Source organism: Oculina patagonica, chromosome 13 (assembly GCF_052425735.1).
Source record: "Oculina patagonica isolate OP01 chromosome 13, crgOcupat, whole genome shotgun sequence".
Taxonomy (NCBI): Eukaryota; Metazoa; Cnidaria; class Anthozoa; order Scleractinia; family Oculinidae; genus Oculina; species Oculina patagonica.
In genome coordinates, this window is record NC_135770.1 from 36022645 (window position 1) to 36039822 (window position 17178).

Sequence of the window (17178 nt, forward strand, 5' to 3'; positions counted from 1 at the left end):
TTTAATATGGACAAATCGTACGAGACAAACTATCAATCTCTATTGTGAAAACAGCCACTGGCAATTATATAAATGTTACGCTGTATTGGAAAATTTATTGAAATAGATTAGCTTTATATGACCCTTCTCAAATCGAAAGAGTAGGATTCTTTTCAGTTGCAAAGCCAGTAAGAAAGTTGCACACGTTTCTTTTTCATAAAATGATCAGTTCTTTCACATTGTTAGAGGTAAAAAGCATGCGCCTTTAGCTAATGTTTGCGGTTCCGTCCTTTCTGAACGCTGGTAATCAATCAATAGCGACAAATGTACTAATAAAAACAAAATAAAATATGAAGTAAATAAAATAAAATGGTTTTGGCAATAAATGTTTGTAATTATTTTTTTGAGACAATTGGAATTTTTCGGAAAAACGGCAACCCAACAATTTTCGCCATTAGTGGAAATATTTAGTCACATATCATCTATCGATAGCATCGGGGAGCTTTTAAAGTAAATATATGCATGCATACATAAACAATTCCCAAATGAGGGGTATAATTCAAACAATGACTCAAATATTTTATTATGTTTTAATCCTTTAATGGCTGTGTCTAAATAACTACATTGAAGTTTGGCGTCTTCAGGTTAACTCTATTGTCATGAAAACTTAGTGATTTATCAACTTTATGCATTTAGTGATTTATTTTGCTATGTACTTCAACATATGTAATAGTTTTCAAGAAATATAAGGTGCATGTGCTATAGGTTCTGATATTCAATGATAATATAATTAAGAACGTAATTAATTTTGGCTTATTGATGCGAATGGTGGCTAATTAAACAGCTAAGTTTAGTTCTGAACAATCTAAATTAAAACGCTGTTGTTACTCTTTTGTGTAGCTAGAAATCTTGAAAACGGAGAAGCATTATGAATATAAAGTTGTTTTGGTTCATTTTCGCAATTGCTAGATAGTTCTAAAGTTTGTACATAACTACAATTTTACCAGCGACGATATATGCATGCAAAAATCCTATCCGAACTGTGACCTGACTAAAAAACTTATAACACGGTACAGTGGAACTCAAATTGACTAACAAAGTACAGTCAACTCTCTAAAACGGACACCTTCGAAACCTGCCTCCAGCTGTCCGTCTTAAAGAGGTGTCCGTCTTATACGGAGTTTAGTTACAGTAAAATGACTAAAAAACGGCAAGGACGGGACCAATACCAGATGTCTGTCTTATAGGCGGTGTCCGTCTTATGGAGGTGTCTGTTAAGAAAGAGTTGACTGTATAGCAAGCATAATAATAAATAATTTCAGAGTTTTACTTGCAAACTACACCTTATGTTGTTATGAAACTCTTTTTGTGTGTGCACCCTCAATTAAAAACACCTTTGAAGCACCAAAACTAAAGGAACACGGCTTTGGCAAATGAAAATATTGCCCGTCTATCGACCTTCCAACACCTGGCCGAAAATGTGTCGGTTCTACCATTTGGTCAAGAAATTTAACATAACATTTCCATTTGATCGCTTCAATATATGAAAGGAAGCCTTACACCTTCAGTTAAGTTATTCTTGTTGGGTGCCATCCTTTTCTTCATCGGCCGGGGTTATTTTCACAGCTTCTAAAGTAGCTCGCCGGAGATACCGGCACGTTCCAAGGGATTTAAACTGATCTTCTAGCGTAGGACTTTGTGGTGATTCTATCTCGTTCTGTGCCAAACTCGCTTTAAGAACACTTTCGCGCCGAGCCTGATCTCTTAACTTGAGGTTTCTTGGCATTAAAGCTGGCGAAATCCTGCCACTGCCGTCTTCTGTCCCAGGCGAAGGCGGCGAGAGTGGTACTAACGTTGGACGGCGATCTCGATGCGAAAACGACCGGCTCATTTTGCGCGATAGGATTGGTGAGTTTCTTGGCGAGTCACTAATGTCGTTATATGAGCCTCGTCGAGGCATTGGGATCGGACTCGACGGCGAGACGCTAAGGTTGTTCCAAGTAAAATGCGATTTTCGATGACCTAAAGTTGGAGAACATGGCGCCGAGTTGGGTTCGTTTTTAATGGCCGGCAACTTTAGTTTGTGTTGACCATTCTCTTCAGAATTTTCTTCCTTCGTAGAACTAGTTCTTGTGTCATTCGCTGGGTTTGGTATCATCAACATAAGCTTTTTCCGTAACTTTTTAGCTTCAAAATTCATGCTTCTTTCAAATTGATTGTGCTCGCTTTGTATCGAGGCACTTATCTTCTGGTTTGTGTGTTTAAGAAGCGAGTTCCTTTGAGCACAATTTCTCTGTTTTATCGAGAGCGCAGAATTCCTTGATTGCTCTTCCATTTTGGTCACGTCTATCCACCCAGCTATTCAAAAACCAAATGCTTCGTGAACCGTCTGCGCAAATACATATACTGGCACTTAGCGGCTCATAATTAGGAATAAATCATTGTGCTATTATTTAGTTTGGCACGGTCTATTTTTGTTTTTATGAATTTCTTTTGTTTACGATAGCTAAAACATTACGTGTTATTCAGAGTTAAAGATTTGGTTCGGTCTGGTGTTTACAGTAATTTGCCCGCAGGGTTTCTGTTCTCGTCTTGTTTACATACCATTGGAAGGTCCCGAAACGTTTGAAGTTGAAAAAGTGCAGTTCGACTTTGTTTTAAGTAAAAGCTATTGTCGGGCAAAAGGTGATCACTGATCCAAGAACTTTGCCGATGAAATGTGTCGCTACCAATTTTACTCAAGTTCGACCGCAAAAACTCTGTTTTAAACTTGTGACAACAAGCAAAGTAAATTAGAAATAACACGAAACTAATCTCCAATAAAGAGCTATCGTTCTAATGATTGAAGCAAACAAAGATTTTTAGAGAATTAATGTGGCAGTCATCTAGATGCGTGTGTGTCAGGGGGGGAGGGGAAGGGTTTCCGTGCTCGTTTTTCATTCTCAGCTTTCTTTACCTTTATTCAACCGACTTTAGTGGAGATTAATCAATTAAAAAGGGCCCCCACATGTAGTTCATCTTTTGGTTATACCGCCGAGATAATAATAGTTGGGTCCTGAACGAATTGAATGGAAACCACCGTTGGTTTACTTTATTAACTTCAGTAAAACTACGAAACAATTTGACTTCGATATATTAACATTCACTGAACCTCTAACAATGTTTTGAAACTGTTTTCTTTACATTTGGTCCTACCAAGGTCTCTTGTCAAGGTCATACCGGCGAAAAACAATGAACAATGTAAATTCTGGGCATGAAATAAGGTTATAACAAAAGTCTTTACTAGTTGTAATATACCCCCTGGTTGGAAGGTAATAATTTGAGTAATTGAATAACGACGGAGGTTTTGACAAACAATAAGTAATGTGTTTTGCGACCCTAATACAACAGAATAATGAAAATTTCAGAGAAGGAGTGAATTTTTCATTATTCCTCTTAAGCCCTCAATCTTTGACGGAAATAATACCCGAAAAACAATTTTAGGAACAGATAAAGTTATTACAATATTAACTGACTTGTAAAAATGTGGTACTGTTTTTTAACAATATTAAACTCTGTGTGTTTATGTTGATACCAAAACACTCGACTTAGCTTAGGTTAAAAAAGTGATTTTCTGAAGGTAAAAAGCACTTAAATTTATATCTAATTTACTGTGCATTGACAAATCTCAGTGTGTTTTCTTTCTCCGCTAGAATCCGCTTAACAAACACCTTAACCGACGGGGGGGGGGGGGGGAATGGGAATGGGGAGAGGAAGTCCCTCTCCCCATTCCTACTCCTCCGCTTTTTGCTATAGGGCGCGACATTCTTAAATGACAGGGCCTAAGATTTCAGTCACTTTTCTGTTGGACGAATTTACTCAGTTACTCGTGCCTCCAATGTTCTCATTGTTGTCTCTGTTCCTCTTTTTCTATCATCACAAGTTTCTTTTTATTCCACTTTTATACTCGTTATCATCGGTTACTTTGGCACCGTAACAATACCGGCCTTTATCGCCTGGTGTTGTTCATAGCTTTTATATCCGTCAAACAACGTCTCTCTTGATAAATTTGTGTTTTGGATAATATTTCATACAATGAACTACTTTTTATACTGGACTACACGTTCTTGTGGCGTATTTTTACTGTCTCTTGCAGCCAGTTTAAACTAAGTTGTGCTCTTCCCCGGCGTAGAACAAGGTAAAGTCTGCGTTCGAGCCAAGTGGATGTTCCCTGGATGGGAACTAGTACATCGCAGGGTTAACCCCCAGCATTAAATTCGAGGCACTGTGTTAGTATTTTTTTTTTTGGCACTGTGATAGTAAAGGGTCTTATCCAAGAACACAACGCAGTGACCCTGATCAGGGCTCAAAGACGGAACGCTCGATCCAGAATCCAACGCACTAACCATTAGGCCACCGCGCCTCCCACTTCTCCCACAAGGCAGCGCAAAAATTAATTTGTGACAATGCATGATCATCAGAACCTTCGTGTTGGTGGTTTCCATTAATGTTACAAAAACTGTTTGTTAGCATAAAAAAAAATTCACGAAAAAGAGTGTAGAGCAAGCGGAAAGAAACCTTTTGCCATAATTATAGCTTTTAGCGTATGTTTTTACATGCAACTGAGCTATTGCGAAAACAAAGCCGCCATCATCAGTTTGTACCTGTCCATCATGGCGGCCATAATGTGGAATGTAACAATGAGTAAAGTAGATTTTACAGTCAAAATCATTCGCTTTCTCTTAAAAGCCTTTTAGATATCACGTCTTTGTTATTATCAAGTTTTGAAACTGAAAATGCCATAAAACTGAATAACCTTTTGACATTTGAGAAACAGGATCTTGGCGGGACATTACAAATGTCAAAATGTTTTATTTCCCAAACGAAGCACTGAATTAATGTCAGACATGTTTTCTTTTTGCCCGGGAATATAGAAAAGAACAACTTCTGGAATTACAAGTTAGATTTTAGAATTTTTATGATTTCAGATGAAATCCACAAATACGCGTACGGCGCAATCAGGCAGGTATACTCATCACTAGGCAAAGATTCAGCATCTCAGTGAAGAAAAGGTGTCAATTGTTATTCCGCTGCACAAATTTTTTTAGCCATGAATTGATTGCATTGCTTTTGGACTACTTGTTTTGTGATTGGTTAAAAAACTCGCGCCACTTTGTCAACTAATCAGAATTAAAACTCGCTCACACACGTTTTCCCGCGCTTCGAGCAGGCTACATGTATTTACTTGCTTTTTGTCTGGATTAGGCTTTTGTACATTATGCTTTTGTTTCCCCACTAAAATGCTCCACCTTAATGCTCCATTTTTCCCACTAAAATGCTCGGTCTCCCCCCAAAAAGTCACTAAAATGCTCGGATAATGCTCATTATACAAACGGTTTTTTAAATTAATTTCAAAGTTTTTAACATGGTGTTAACCGTTAACACTTACTCGACACTTACAAAAACGTACAAGTATTAGAAGTAACAACAACAACGTATAAAAGTTCATAAATACAGCCAAAAAATCATAATCCTCGAAATCATCTACGAGGCTAAGTACAGAAAGTAGTTGACTATCTCCAGAAAGCTATTTTTGGTTGAATTTTGAGTTTTAGTCTTCATTTTCTCTAAAAAAGATAATTTCTTTTTTATTTTCTCGGGAAAAAAATCAATTTTCCGGGAAAATGCCACTAAAATGCTCGAATAATGCTCAATGCTTTTGCCCCACTAAAATACTCGAAAACATGCTAGCATAATGTACAAAAGCCTAGTCTGGATCCGGCTGGAGTGTCTCTGTCCTTTGTGATTGGCTAGAGTGATTACTTTGGTTTGGGTTTTACGACACTCCGGCAAATGAAAATCGCTCTGTTCTTGGTTCTTAATTAAAAATTATAGACGAAGACGGATACATCACCAAAGCGCAAAACTTTTGCGAAGCGAAATTTTGTTTTATGAAGTTTTAAAAATGATACTTTTCACAGAAAAGAGCTGATATAATAATAAAGTTAGCTCCAATAAATAATAAATGAACAACTTATAAATGTATGCATATTTTTATGAAGGGTTTATAATCATACAATCATTTTGTCAACAATGAAATTCATCATTTGTCAATATTATAAAGTAAACAAATAGCAAAGAAAAATGCAAAATTATATGAGCTCTGAAACGCAGGAATGCAACTAAAAATAATGGATTACAAAATTGAAAAATAAACTAAAGGGCTGATACAGATGAGGAATATCGGAAAAATTAACTGCTTAACTCAAAAAGTGTTTAATTAAGTAGACTTTACATGGAAATTGTTACCTTAATTAACTTTCTTCGAAAGATGGATTAGTGAAAAATGAAATCTAAAGTATGGACAAAGACTTAATTGATCCAATCAGTTAGACTTTGGTTACTAACAAATCGACGATCATTCTGTATTAATTAAGCTTATTCATCATCTGTTTCCTTTTCTCGACGACTCGGCGTTCTAATGTAGCGGCAGGTTTTTATAGCGCGAAAGGCGTCTTCTAAATTTTGATGCAGAGCTTTTCGTCTTTGTTCTTCTAATAACAAGTAATTAAACGGGTTTGCTGAAAGTTCCGATTCGTCGATACTCAAATCTGTACCATTTTTTATTTGTTCTTGTGTTTCGTCTTCAAATTGTACTTCCTTTTTCCTAGCTTGTGAAGAAACTTTTGTATCGACTTCTAATTCCTCTCCAGTAGAGTTGTTGCTGATAGTAAGAGTTTTTGTTTCTTCTGGCGAGTTTAGAATTACTTGTGAGTTCCTAAGCACAGTTGATTCCACAAAATTACGTTCCAAAATATTGTTATTCCTGTTCGTAATGTTTCCGTTCTTTTTTGACTTTTTCTTCAGCGGTGCAGTTTTTCTACATTTGACGTTGCCTTCACCTGAGCCAGTTTCAATCGACGGTAGGATAATTTTACGCTTTTCACTCGCTCGATTCTCTCTGCCATTTGCGCTATCTAATAACCGACCGAGCGCGTCCTGAATCGGAAAGATGGCTGAAGATGGACTGCCAGAATATTCATCAAGGTCTTTCTGATCTTCGCTTAACAAGTCATCTTTGCAATCATTTACAGACGCCGTTTTAGGATGAGAAATTAAAGGAAGAAACCTCTTTCTGTCATTAGTGTCAACATCACTGTTTATCTCTTGCTTTTTATTTTTCTGAATATCCTGCCGGCGTTTGTCTATTCTATGCTTCTTTCGTTTCATTCTTCTCTCCTCTTTCTTCAAAACTCTACTTCGTTCGTGTTTTTCGGTGTCAAGGCGCGTAGCCAACGCTTGGAATCTTGCATTTTCGGCCATATTACTCGGTGCCACTTTCTTCTTGTCTCGCATCCCTGTTGCTACGCGAATTCCCAGTTTCCCAATATCCGGTAAGTGTATGCCTGCCATCTTGGTCGAACTCACGAGAAACTGCACGCGATTTTACAAGAGGAAATCGTGGTTGCGTAGATAGAGTTCTGCTCTGTTCACGTGCTATGCAGATCTGTTCTAGCTTCACTTCAGTGACAAATCGAACACAACTCAAACGATCTGTCAAAAAAATGTAAATGAAATGCCATTTGCGTCCAGGCGAACGGATGTAGCTTGTGTACATAAAGTACTCTAGCAATATTTTTGATTTGTCTCATGATGGTAATGACATTAAGTTTTATTAGTCTCGTTTAAATCAGTGAATAAGAGAGGTGATCTACGATCATCCAGTTAAATCAAGTAGTCATTATATCTTATACCTTAAGGCAATAATTTCTTGTATTGTTACTTTTTATCCGTGTAAAGCGCATTTGATCATTTTTTTATGAAATTTGCGCTATAAAAAGGGCAGTGTCCCATTATCGAAAGTCTTCTTTCCTAATTTCCAAATTATATTATCAAATGCCACCCAGCACATAAATAAACTAGATAAGAAGATTCTATGGAGCAAAAAAAGGTAACAACAAGTATTTTAATTTATTCCTGGAAGAAGTACAGGATTACAAGGATGGAAGTGGATAATTCATCAAATTCGATTTTGTGACGGGATGTTAAGTAATCGAAAGTTCCATTCCTGTAAAATTTTGAACCTTTAGTCATATTTATTTTAAGTAAATTTTCGTTGCTTAATCCTAATTTGATATTTTTCTCTTTCAATTTCAAGATAATAACGAAAGTTCATAAACAGCTCCTGGGTCCTCCTGGCCATATACTTTATATGAAGATGTTTGAAAACACGATGCCGTAAGCATCGAAAAGTGAAAATCAGTCTTAAACAATCGAGTATTTTTTATTTCACCAGAACACTTCTTTCGGTGAACTAGTTTAGGAAAAAATATAAAAAGATTCAACGATTTTTTCGGCCGAATTTTTAAAAAAAGTTTGAAAATATTCGACGAAATAGCGGTTTTCGCCGAGAGGACCAAATCGTCACGGAACTTTAGGAAAATGGTGACAGCGCAAAACAATTTCAATGGACTTCAAACTTGGCACACTTATAACGATATTTCTGTTCTTTAAAACCATATAAAAATCTTGCGGAGAGAAACGACAGCCGGAAATACGTCTGCTTTGGCCTTTCCTTCACACATCTGAGATTCAGCAGGATTCAGGACTCGTTTATCTACTGAAAACATTTTATAAGCTACGGCAAAAAGAGCATTCACTCAATGAAATCAAGTTGTATGGTGTCCGGCGGTGTTTCGGAAGGCGTTACTGGAAGTAAAAGTTCAAGCTTTCGCCGAGTGGAGGCTGAGAACGAACTTGTTCGCGCATGCGTTGTTGGATAGTTGGCCTTCGGCCATCTTGGTTTTCTCCACGTTTTACTGACCTTTAGATATTTTGTTCTAAATTGTGTTCGTAAACCATCCTGGACCCTTTCAATTCGCAGAGAATGCTTCTTCAATGAACCGTTTGGTTTCCTAAAACCTTTAAAATGTCCAGGTAAGAAGTCAGTTATGTTTGAAATGATTTAAACCGGTTTGATGTTGCTGTTGATCAAAGACATCGTTTTCTTTTCGCGCCTTTACTCATATGTTGTTGTTTTTCTCAGTATTGCCGGTAGCTCCGGTGGACAGACACAAAAATCCTACGGAATCACTTCCGCGATATCTTTGGCTGGACCCAAGCCCGGGGTATGTGAATGTTTTGCTCGCATTGTGTGCCGATCGATCATGTAGAAAATTATTTTGTGAAACATTAACCGCATATTTATAAGATTATGTAACTTTATACATGGATACTATAATTATACAGCTGTGTAAGTCTGAATGATTTGTCAGTACAGTCCTTTTAAACGAACAACGATCTGCAAAAATTGTGTTTGTTTTATTCAATGCTCGGGTGTGCAGACTACTATTATCTATTATCTTTAAATTTTGCAAGCTTACATGTATCAGCGATGTACCGTATTTTCTCGATTAAACGCCGGACCCCGATTAAACGCCGGCCTCGTATAAACGCCGGGTCAAAATTGCTTGTTTTTAAATAAACGCCGGGGGCGTTTATTCGAGGTCCCGGCGTTTATTTGAGGTCAAGCTAACAAGTAAATATATTCTGTTTGTCACAAATCTCGATTGCAACATAAACTATCCAATCCGTAATAGTGCACCTTTGGGAAATAATCACCTTTGGATACCCAGGGACACTTTTTCGGGGCAGAACGAAGAGAAAAATCGTCCCGCCTTGATAAACTGCCCCTTGGTCTCGAAGATCAGTAACAATAAATCAATCTGAAAAATTGGCAGAAAATTGCAGTCCGTTAATAAACGCCGGGCCCCGATTAAACGCCGGCTTCAAATAAACGCCGGGTTCATGAAGCCAAGTTCGAAATAAACGCCGGGGGCGTTTATTTGAGAAAATACGGTATATATGTTCACACTTCACGACAGTGTTCAGTTGAACAAAAATTATTTTATTTGCAGGAATTATTGGTGTAATTTTGTTTAACTGCACAACAGCAATTTACCAAATTTGTTGCATATAATGTATATACCAGGCTGCATTCTACGTAGGTTACGCTGAAGATCTTCAGCGTGAATTTAAAAATTGTGTGGCGTATTGGCGTATGATTGTAGTCGGCACCTTTCAGCTGGCGTACAGACGACTAATTTTAGATAAGAATAATAGAGGATATTGACGTAAACCTATAAAAAATTTGGCGTATCTTCGGCATGGCATGTACACTGAATGCACCCTGGTGCATATATGCTTATTTATGATAATTTTAATACAGCATTATCAATGTGCATGCTGTGATGTAAGATTTAAATGTTCTGGGTCCTTGTCATAGGAAATGCTTGCTTGTAATAACAAAAAACTAATTCACTCAAATACTGTCAATGACTGGCAAAATCATTCAAAATAAAAGAAGTTATGTGAATAAGAAAGCAATAATCCATGATAAAGAAAACAAGTTTAACGTAAAACATGTAGCAACAAGGACAAAAGTTCATTAACCTTTGAGAATTATCGAAGTGACACCAAATCTTGAGGTTATAGTACACCAACCAGACTGAGAGAAAACTGTATTTCTTACATGGAAGGATAAGAATTTTGTTTCCAAAATAATAAAAATTAGTGTCTTGGAAACAAATGTTACACTTAACATTGCGTTAATACTCCATGGTAATGCACCTTTAACGAAAGCAGGTTTTGCTTAAATTTCTTGCAGTAAGAATTCTTGGCAATTTCCATTCCTCAACATAGTTTTGAATACAAGGTTGTAATGTATGATTGGTACATGTATACAGTTTGTTCATGTGGTACTTTTTCTTCAAATATCTCTCAGGACATAGCAATTACAAAGGCTCTTGAGGAATCTCTCAAACCTTATGGAGTATTTGAAACAGAGGAAGAACTCCAGCACAGGTTATTAATAAATTTCTAGTTACATTACAATTGATATTTTTTTGCGTGAGTAAACATACCGGTACATTTGTATATCAAGACACTCAATTCTTTTTTAACCTTGGAAACATCTGAATTTTGGACACAAAAAATTATGCACTGATGAAGTTTAAGTTATAAACTGTATGTACACCATATGTACTTGTGTGCATGAATGCCAAGATTCATGTGCTCTTTCTGATTGGCTGTTTCTTATGCATAAGTTTTAAACCAGGCAATGACCTTTCTTAGAGATGGTAGATGTGCATGGATATACCAGATCCCTGTAGAGGAAAATAATTATGTACATTGTCAGATGAATTTTTTTTTTCAGTTTTTCAAACCAGTTTGATTTTCATTTTTCCTTGTCTCAAATTCGTTGTCATAATGTGAAACAGGAAAACAAAAATCAAACTGGTTTGAAATTTTCTGTACATGGCTGTTTTTATAGGATTGTTGTCCTTGGAAAACTTAATACCTTGGTCAAGCAGTGGATCATTGATATTAGTTTATCAAAGGTAAGTGAAATCTTCTTTAAAACATTTTTGATCACAAATGAATGAAGACTTAGAAGACTTACTTGCAGACAGCGGTGAAAGTTTCCACTGTACATAAATTTTTTAAGTGTGATTATCTGTTTGAAAGACAGGCTGTACTGCCTACTTAACCAACATTACCAGTAAATAGTTCTTAGACTAGAAGATACAAATTTTGACAAAGGGGTTTTTATACACAGAACATGCCAGAATCTGTGGCCAACTCAGTGGGAGGAAAGATCTTCACATTTGGTTCATACAGGCTGGGTGTGCATACCAAAGGTTAGTTACAATGTATTAAGGGTTAAGAAGGACTTTAAATAAAAACTGCGCTTGCACTGGCAGAAAATTGAAAAATCAAATTTCTTCATTATTTTGCTCATTAATAGCTTTTAGGTAGATAAGAAACCTGATGTATTTTGTTACCCCAGAAGTCTTCTAATTTCGAGAAAAAAACCAGTCAGTTTTCGTGATCGGAGCCTCAAAGTGACACAATTTTCAACCCAAAATTCGCTATCGTTAACTCTCGTCATGTTCACAAACAAAGCCACATTGAAAACTTTGGATGCTTTCTATCAACAGAGAAACTCTTTTCCATTCGCTAAAATATAATTTCAGGGCTTAAGCAAAACTCTTCGAACTGAAATAATTAAAAAGGTGGGGAATACTTTTCACGATACTAGAAAGTCGAATTAAACGGCAGTTTTCAACGGAATTATTTATTATGTGGTATAACTCCAAATTTTCTCAATTGTCATTTAAACACACATGTAAATGTTTATCTAAGACATACCTGAGAATTGGCTTGGGTTGTTGAAGGCAGCATATTTATCAATACATCGTAGTCCCACAAAATGTTGTGATATCGATCAAAATAGCCTAACTTACAGCTAAACATTTCTTGGCTCCAAAATGCAACAAAGCAACTGTTAAGCGCGAAATTCCTTTTGCATCTTCATCCTTAGCAATTTTCCTTTATCGTGGTTCTTTTCTCTTGACGAAAGTGTGTACAGAACGCCAGAACGATCAATTTGCTTCCTCAAACTGCGTTGTCGGTGCTGGAGAATTGTTTTGCGTTATTTTAACTCCGTGACATTCTCGACCCCAGAGCTCTTACTGCGCAGACTCACTTACGTCACAATATCGTGTTTCATGTCACGTGTATTATGTCACGTAAGTCACAAATGTAATCTTGTAGCAAAATGGCGAAGAGGTTTTGCGATCAAAATGGACCTAGGTTGGCTTTTTTATCTCACTCTTCCGTTGAAAAGGGAATTTTGCAATGGAACATTCGGCAAGAAGAAGGAAAGACGAGCATTTGGGGTTAAAACATTCATTATCGTGGCGTTTGGCAATTAGAAGTATTTACACAGTTTACGGTCATGCTGTGAAAATTTGCCGAAGTTTGATGCCCTCTAAGTGAGAATCTTTCCAATAACCCGAGCCAATTCTCAGGTATGTTTAATAAGAATATCTGTATGCATGTTTGAGCGAGAATTGAAAAAATTTAATGTTATACCACATGCTAAATACTGCCGTTGAAAATTACTATTTCATTCAAATTTTTGTTATCGTAAAAAGCATTCCTCGTCAGTTCAATTTTTCAGTTGGAAGAGTTGCGATAAAGCCCTGAAATTATATTCTAGCGAAAGAAAAAGAGTTTTTATGTAGATAGGAAGTGACCAAATTTCTCTGCGCGGTTTTGTAAGCGAACGCAAGGAGTGTTCATAATAGCTAATTTCGGGTTTAAAAGTTAGGAAATTTGTGACTTCGACCACCAAAATCGATTTTCTTTGTTTTCTCAAAATTAGAAGACCTCTAGGGGAAACAAACTACATCAGGTTTCTTAGCTACCTTAAAGCTAATAATGAGCAAAAAACGAAGAAAAATCGATTTTCCAATTTCTGCCAGGAAATCAAATTCTTGCTCGGCCGTTCGTAAAAGTCACTCTTAAGTCCATCCTTGAGCCAAAGTAGTATATGGGATTCTACAGGCCCTGTTTTTCTACTTGGGCAGTGAAATTAACAATTTTAATGTAGGCTGCACATGTTCTTTGTAATCTATAAAAATAATGAAGTTGTTGTTTGCTACAGCGTTAATTGGAAATTTAAGTTCTTACATGTACATTGTATGTGAGTCCAGATTTAAGGATTATGTACATGTGTAGGGCACAACAATTACATTTACATGTATTCCACAACCGTAACATGTAAGTTTAATTTTCAGGTGCTGATATTGACACACTTCTTGTTGCTCCTCGCCATATTGATCGTTCTGACTTCTTTGGAACATTTTATGAGATTCTCAAGAACAACGAGGATGTCAAGGAACTAAGGGTAAGTATTATTAACTACAAAGTTCACTTTTAGTTTTCAAATGGAAGTGTTAATATGTTAACCAACAAACATTTACTTTAGGTAGCTATAGACTTATCAACACAGATGCTACCGCATGGTTCACATTTTGTGAGATAAGCACAAGCATAAGTACAACACAACACAAGACAACACACACACAAAACACACAATTAGCAATAGTTACTACCAAAACTGGGCATTAGACGCTCCAGATGCGATATCCTAATCTACATTTCCTTTGTTTGTTGACATCTAGGCAGTTGAAAATGCATTTGTTCCTGTCATCAAGATGGTATTTTGCAGTATAGAGGTAAGTTCTGTGACGCACATGTTCTAAATCTTTTAATTTCAAGTTTAAAATAGTAATCCTCCTTAATGACTGCCTTATCTTTCCTTTGCCTGAGTCCAAAGAATTTAATAGAACATCACAACAATATCCCTTAAGTGATGATTATCTATTTTCGCATCACCTGTCTTTAACCCATTGGCGCCTGTGCCGGCCGTAGCCGGCCGCGCGAAAACCACCCCCAAAATGCCTGTGCCGGCCTCAGCCGGCCTTGAAAACCACGTGTTGGCAAATGCCCTTTCCCTCCCTCCCTGGAGTTTTTTTGGTTCTCCTTTTGTTCTATAGATAATAAGGGCAAATAAACCAATCAGAATCTGTTTTCTGCGCATATTTTTAGGGAACTCTTGGGGTCCAAGAAAGAAGGTTTTTCGTCTTATTCCGTGCGTTGAAAATGTACAAGGAAATCATGGAGCCGCGCAGCACGTAATTTACAAACTTCCAAGGCCTTGTTTTTGATTCTGAACAAGAAAAATACCATCTTTGGGACTTCAAACAGAAAGGAGAAACACTATAGAATTTTAAAGTGACCCTAAAATGGAAAACCATGAAGTACAGAGTGCTAAAACCTTGTTGATGAAGGATTTATCTTTCCTTCCACCGCCGCGAAGACATGGTGTAATGGCGCTTACAAATGTGATTTGAATTCAAATCACAGACTTGAACACGGACTAAATGCGGCTTCTCAAGTCTTCTGAGAACGAAATGGTAATGTACTGTTATTGCTTCGAACTTGTATGTAATTTTTTGAACGATCGGTAAATCCATTTCGTGTACAATTGACTCCAATCTGGCTTAATCCGAACTAAAAATAAATTCTAAACAAAGTTTCTTTCAAGGTTCTCTCATTTATCCATTTTGTGTCCGGAATTTAAGGCTTTTGAAGGCGAACAGATTTGTTGCGCACGTGTTGTTATCTGAGATTTATCTTTCGGGAGACTTGCTTCTTTATTGTCTAGCTTCGCTTTGTTTTGATTTATGTATATCGCTTTTGAAAATTACAACAGTGCTTCAGAATATACAAAGGAGTATGTCTATTAACATTAATAGTAAAGGAACGCGTGGAAAGCGGTGCTAGTGTTGATTTAGTAGTCAGAATTCTGTAATTTTGTAAGCGTTTTTTATGCTTTGTCACGCCGCCGTGATTTGAAGATAGTTTTATCATCTCGAATTACCGGTTTTCTGCACCAAGAAAAAAGCTAAGTGTTATTGAATTAATGACAGTGTCAGTTGCACAGACTGTAAACCTATCTTTTACCAGAATATTTTACGATTTCTCTTAAGAATTTGTACAAAGTCTCTGTGTTTTTGCGAGCTCCAAAATGAAGCGCGGGGATGAATAAAATTTTATCGCTGTCTTTAGTTTGGTTTGGGATCAATTTATCAAGGCTGATAATCTCTTTTAGTCATAAATTGGTCTTTCAACATGTCTAGTTTTAATAAAAGTTTACTTCAAAAACTAATTGTTTGTCTGAATTTACTGCGCATATGGTTTATTTTTTCCACTCGTACGTTTGCGTTCAATGCCGTAAAAGAGCCAGGTATTTAGGGGTGGGTGCGTGCGTAAAACCTTCAGGCGTCAATGGGTTAATCAATGTAATAATCAATAAATCAATCTTTGCTTGCTCTTTCAGTCAGTTGGTCAGTAATTCACGCAGTCAATCAACTTCATTGTATGCCAATTGCTCTAGTCTACTTATTTTACTATTGAACTAATTAGTGACAGCTACGAAACTGTCACTGCTTTGCAGTTTATGTCATTGTATATGTAAGGAGACATCTACACTGAGTAGTAGTATGAAGTGTGCAAATGATTGGTCAATATAGCATAACTATTGTACATGTAGTATTATCCTAAATTATAACAGTACATGTTCATGTACCAGAAATTGTTGTTGTTACTTGTAAATAATTCAGCTACTATTGTAACCTCGCACTGAAGGGCATTTTGTTATCTATCATTCAGATGGACTTGCTGTTTGCACGACTAGCTCTGCCCGAGGTGCCAGATGACTTGAGTCTTCTAGATGAGAGCTTACTTAAAAACTTGGACCCAAAGTGTGTGAGAAGTTTGAATGGTAAGAAGCTGTCAGTGAGTATTGTTTGGTTGCACTGCAAGATTTGATTTCCCATCTTAATTAACAGACAGTTGTTTGCATACATAAATAATGTCTATTCTTTCCCTGCTTAAGATAATTATGTCTGGGATCTGACACTGTACATGTTGTGCGTCAATTTTAGTTCACATTTCTGACCTGTACGGTACTTGCACGTGGAGCTATATGAACATCTGTGTATTGCCTTGGACTGATTTGTTCATTATAGAGACTTACTTGTTTGTAAAAATATCAAAACTGACCAAAGTGACTTTTTTTTTTGTTAATTTGAGAGATGCACATACAGTTTCTAAATGATCTTTTTTACAAGTATGTACATATTACATGCAACATTGAATTGTTGTGGTTGTGTTTTCCAGGTTGTCGCGTCACAGATGAAATTCTACACTTGGTTCCCAACATAGAAAACTTTCGGCTTACGTTACGAGCAATCAAACTGTGGGCAAAAAGTAGGTTATAACAATAGAAGATCATTAGTTTAAATTGATATTATTTGGTTAGATATTTTGAATAGAATTTGTTTGCAAGCCTCATTGTTTACCGGTAATAGTGAACTGGAATCACTACACTCAGGTATGTGCAGTTTGCATATCTCCAGACTGAAGTTGCCCACAAGCCTAGCAGTGGACAGACATAAACATGACTGTATTATGCACCTCAGGATTACAACTGTTCACCTCAGAATTTGTTTAGTATTGTTCTTGTAACACAATTACAGTTTATTATCTTTTGACAAATTTCTGCTTTTTTCTCTTCCACCAGATCGTGGTATATACTCTAATGTATTAGGTTTCCTTGGCGGCGTATCCTGGGCCATGTTAGTAGCTCGCACTTGTCAGTTGTATCCAAATGCTGTGGCAGCTACGCTACTCCAAAAATTCTTCCTTGTGTTTTCAAAATGGTAGGTCATCATAGAGAACTAAAACCTATGGTGTTTTGATAGTTGGGTGATTCCACATTCCACAACAGATTAAAACAAATCTGAT

General features: G+C 36.7%; 3 protein-coding genes across 8 annotated transcripts in view; 1 reads left to right on the top strand and 2 right to left on the bottom strand.

The window, feature by feature from the left end:
* Window positions 1-1501: 1501 nt before the first annotated feature.
* LOC144636693 (uncharacterized) lies at window positions 1502-2363 on the bottom strand. Its single transcript, XM_078495879.1, has one exon. It carries the CDS (start codon window positions 2312-2314, stop codon window positions 1553-1555), a length of 762 nt encoding a protein of 253 aa, XP_078352005.1. The 5' UTR covers window positions 2315-2363; the 3' UTR covers window positions 1502-1552.
* A 3682-nt stretch (window positions 2364-6045) lies between these two features.
* LOC144635838 (uncharacterized) lies at window positions 6046-7476 on the bottom strand. Its single transcript, XM_078494956.1, has one exon. The coding sequence runs from the start codon at window positions 7369-7371 to the stop codon at window positions 6397-6399; it is 975 nt and encodes a 324-aa protein (XP_078351082.1). The 5' UTR covers window positions 7372-7476; the 3' UTR covers window positions 6046-6396.
* A 1267-nt stretch (window positions 7477-8743) lies between these two features.
* The window catches only part of LOC144635800 (poly(A) polymerase type 3-like), an 81293-nt gene continuing 72858 nt past the window's right edge, over window positions 8744-17178 (top strand). For all 6 annotated transcript variants that reach the window (XM_078494903.1, XM_078494906.1, XM_078494907.1 and 3 more), the window contains exons 1-10: window positions 8744-8895; window positions 9005-9086; window positions 10742-10821; window positions 11291-11357; window positions 11576-11657; window positions 13602-13711; window positions 13989-14042; window positions 16042-16153; window positions 16552-16641; window positions 16955-17093. In XM_078494903.1, coding sequence (XP_078351029.1) covers window positions 8888-8895; window positions 9005-9086; window positions 10742-10821; window positions 11291-11357; window positions 11576-11657; window positions 13602-13711; window positions 13989-14042; window positions 16042-16153; window positions 16552-16641; window positions 16955-17093 — 824 coding nt within the window. In that variant the 5' untranslated portion in view covers window positions 8744-8887. The remainder of the gene's footprint in view (window positions 8896-9004; window positions 9087-10741; window positions 10822-11290; window positions 11358-11575; window positions 11658-13601; window positions 13712-13988; window positions 14043-16041; window positions 16154-16551; window positions 16642-16954; window positions 17094-17178) is intronic.

Bases quoted from the DNA above. Each gene is read 5' to 3' on its own strand.
- LOC144636693 (XM_078495879.1), bottom strand. From the start codon at position 2,314: ATGGAAGAGCAATCAAGGAATTCTGCGCTCTCGATAAAACAGAGAAAT.
- LOC144635838 (XM_078494956.1), bottom strand. From the start codon at position 7,371: ATGGCAGGCATACACTTACCGGATATTGGGAAACTGGGAATTCGCGTA.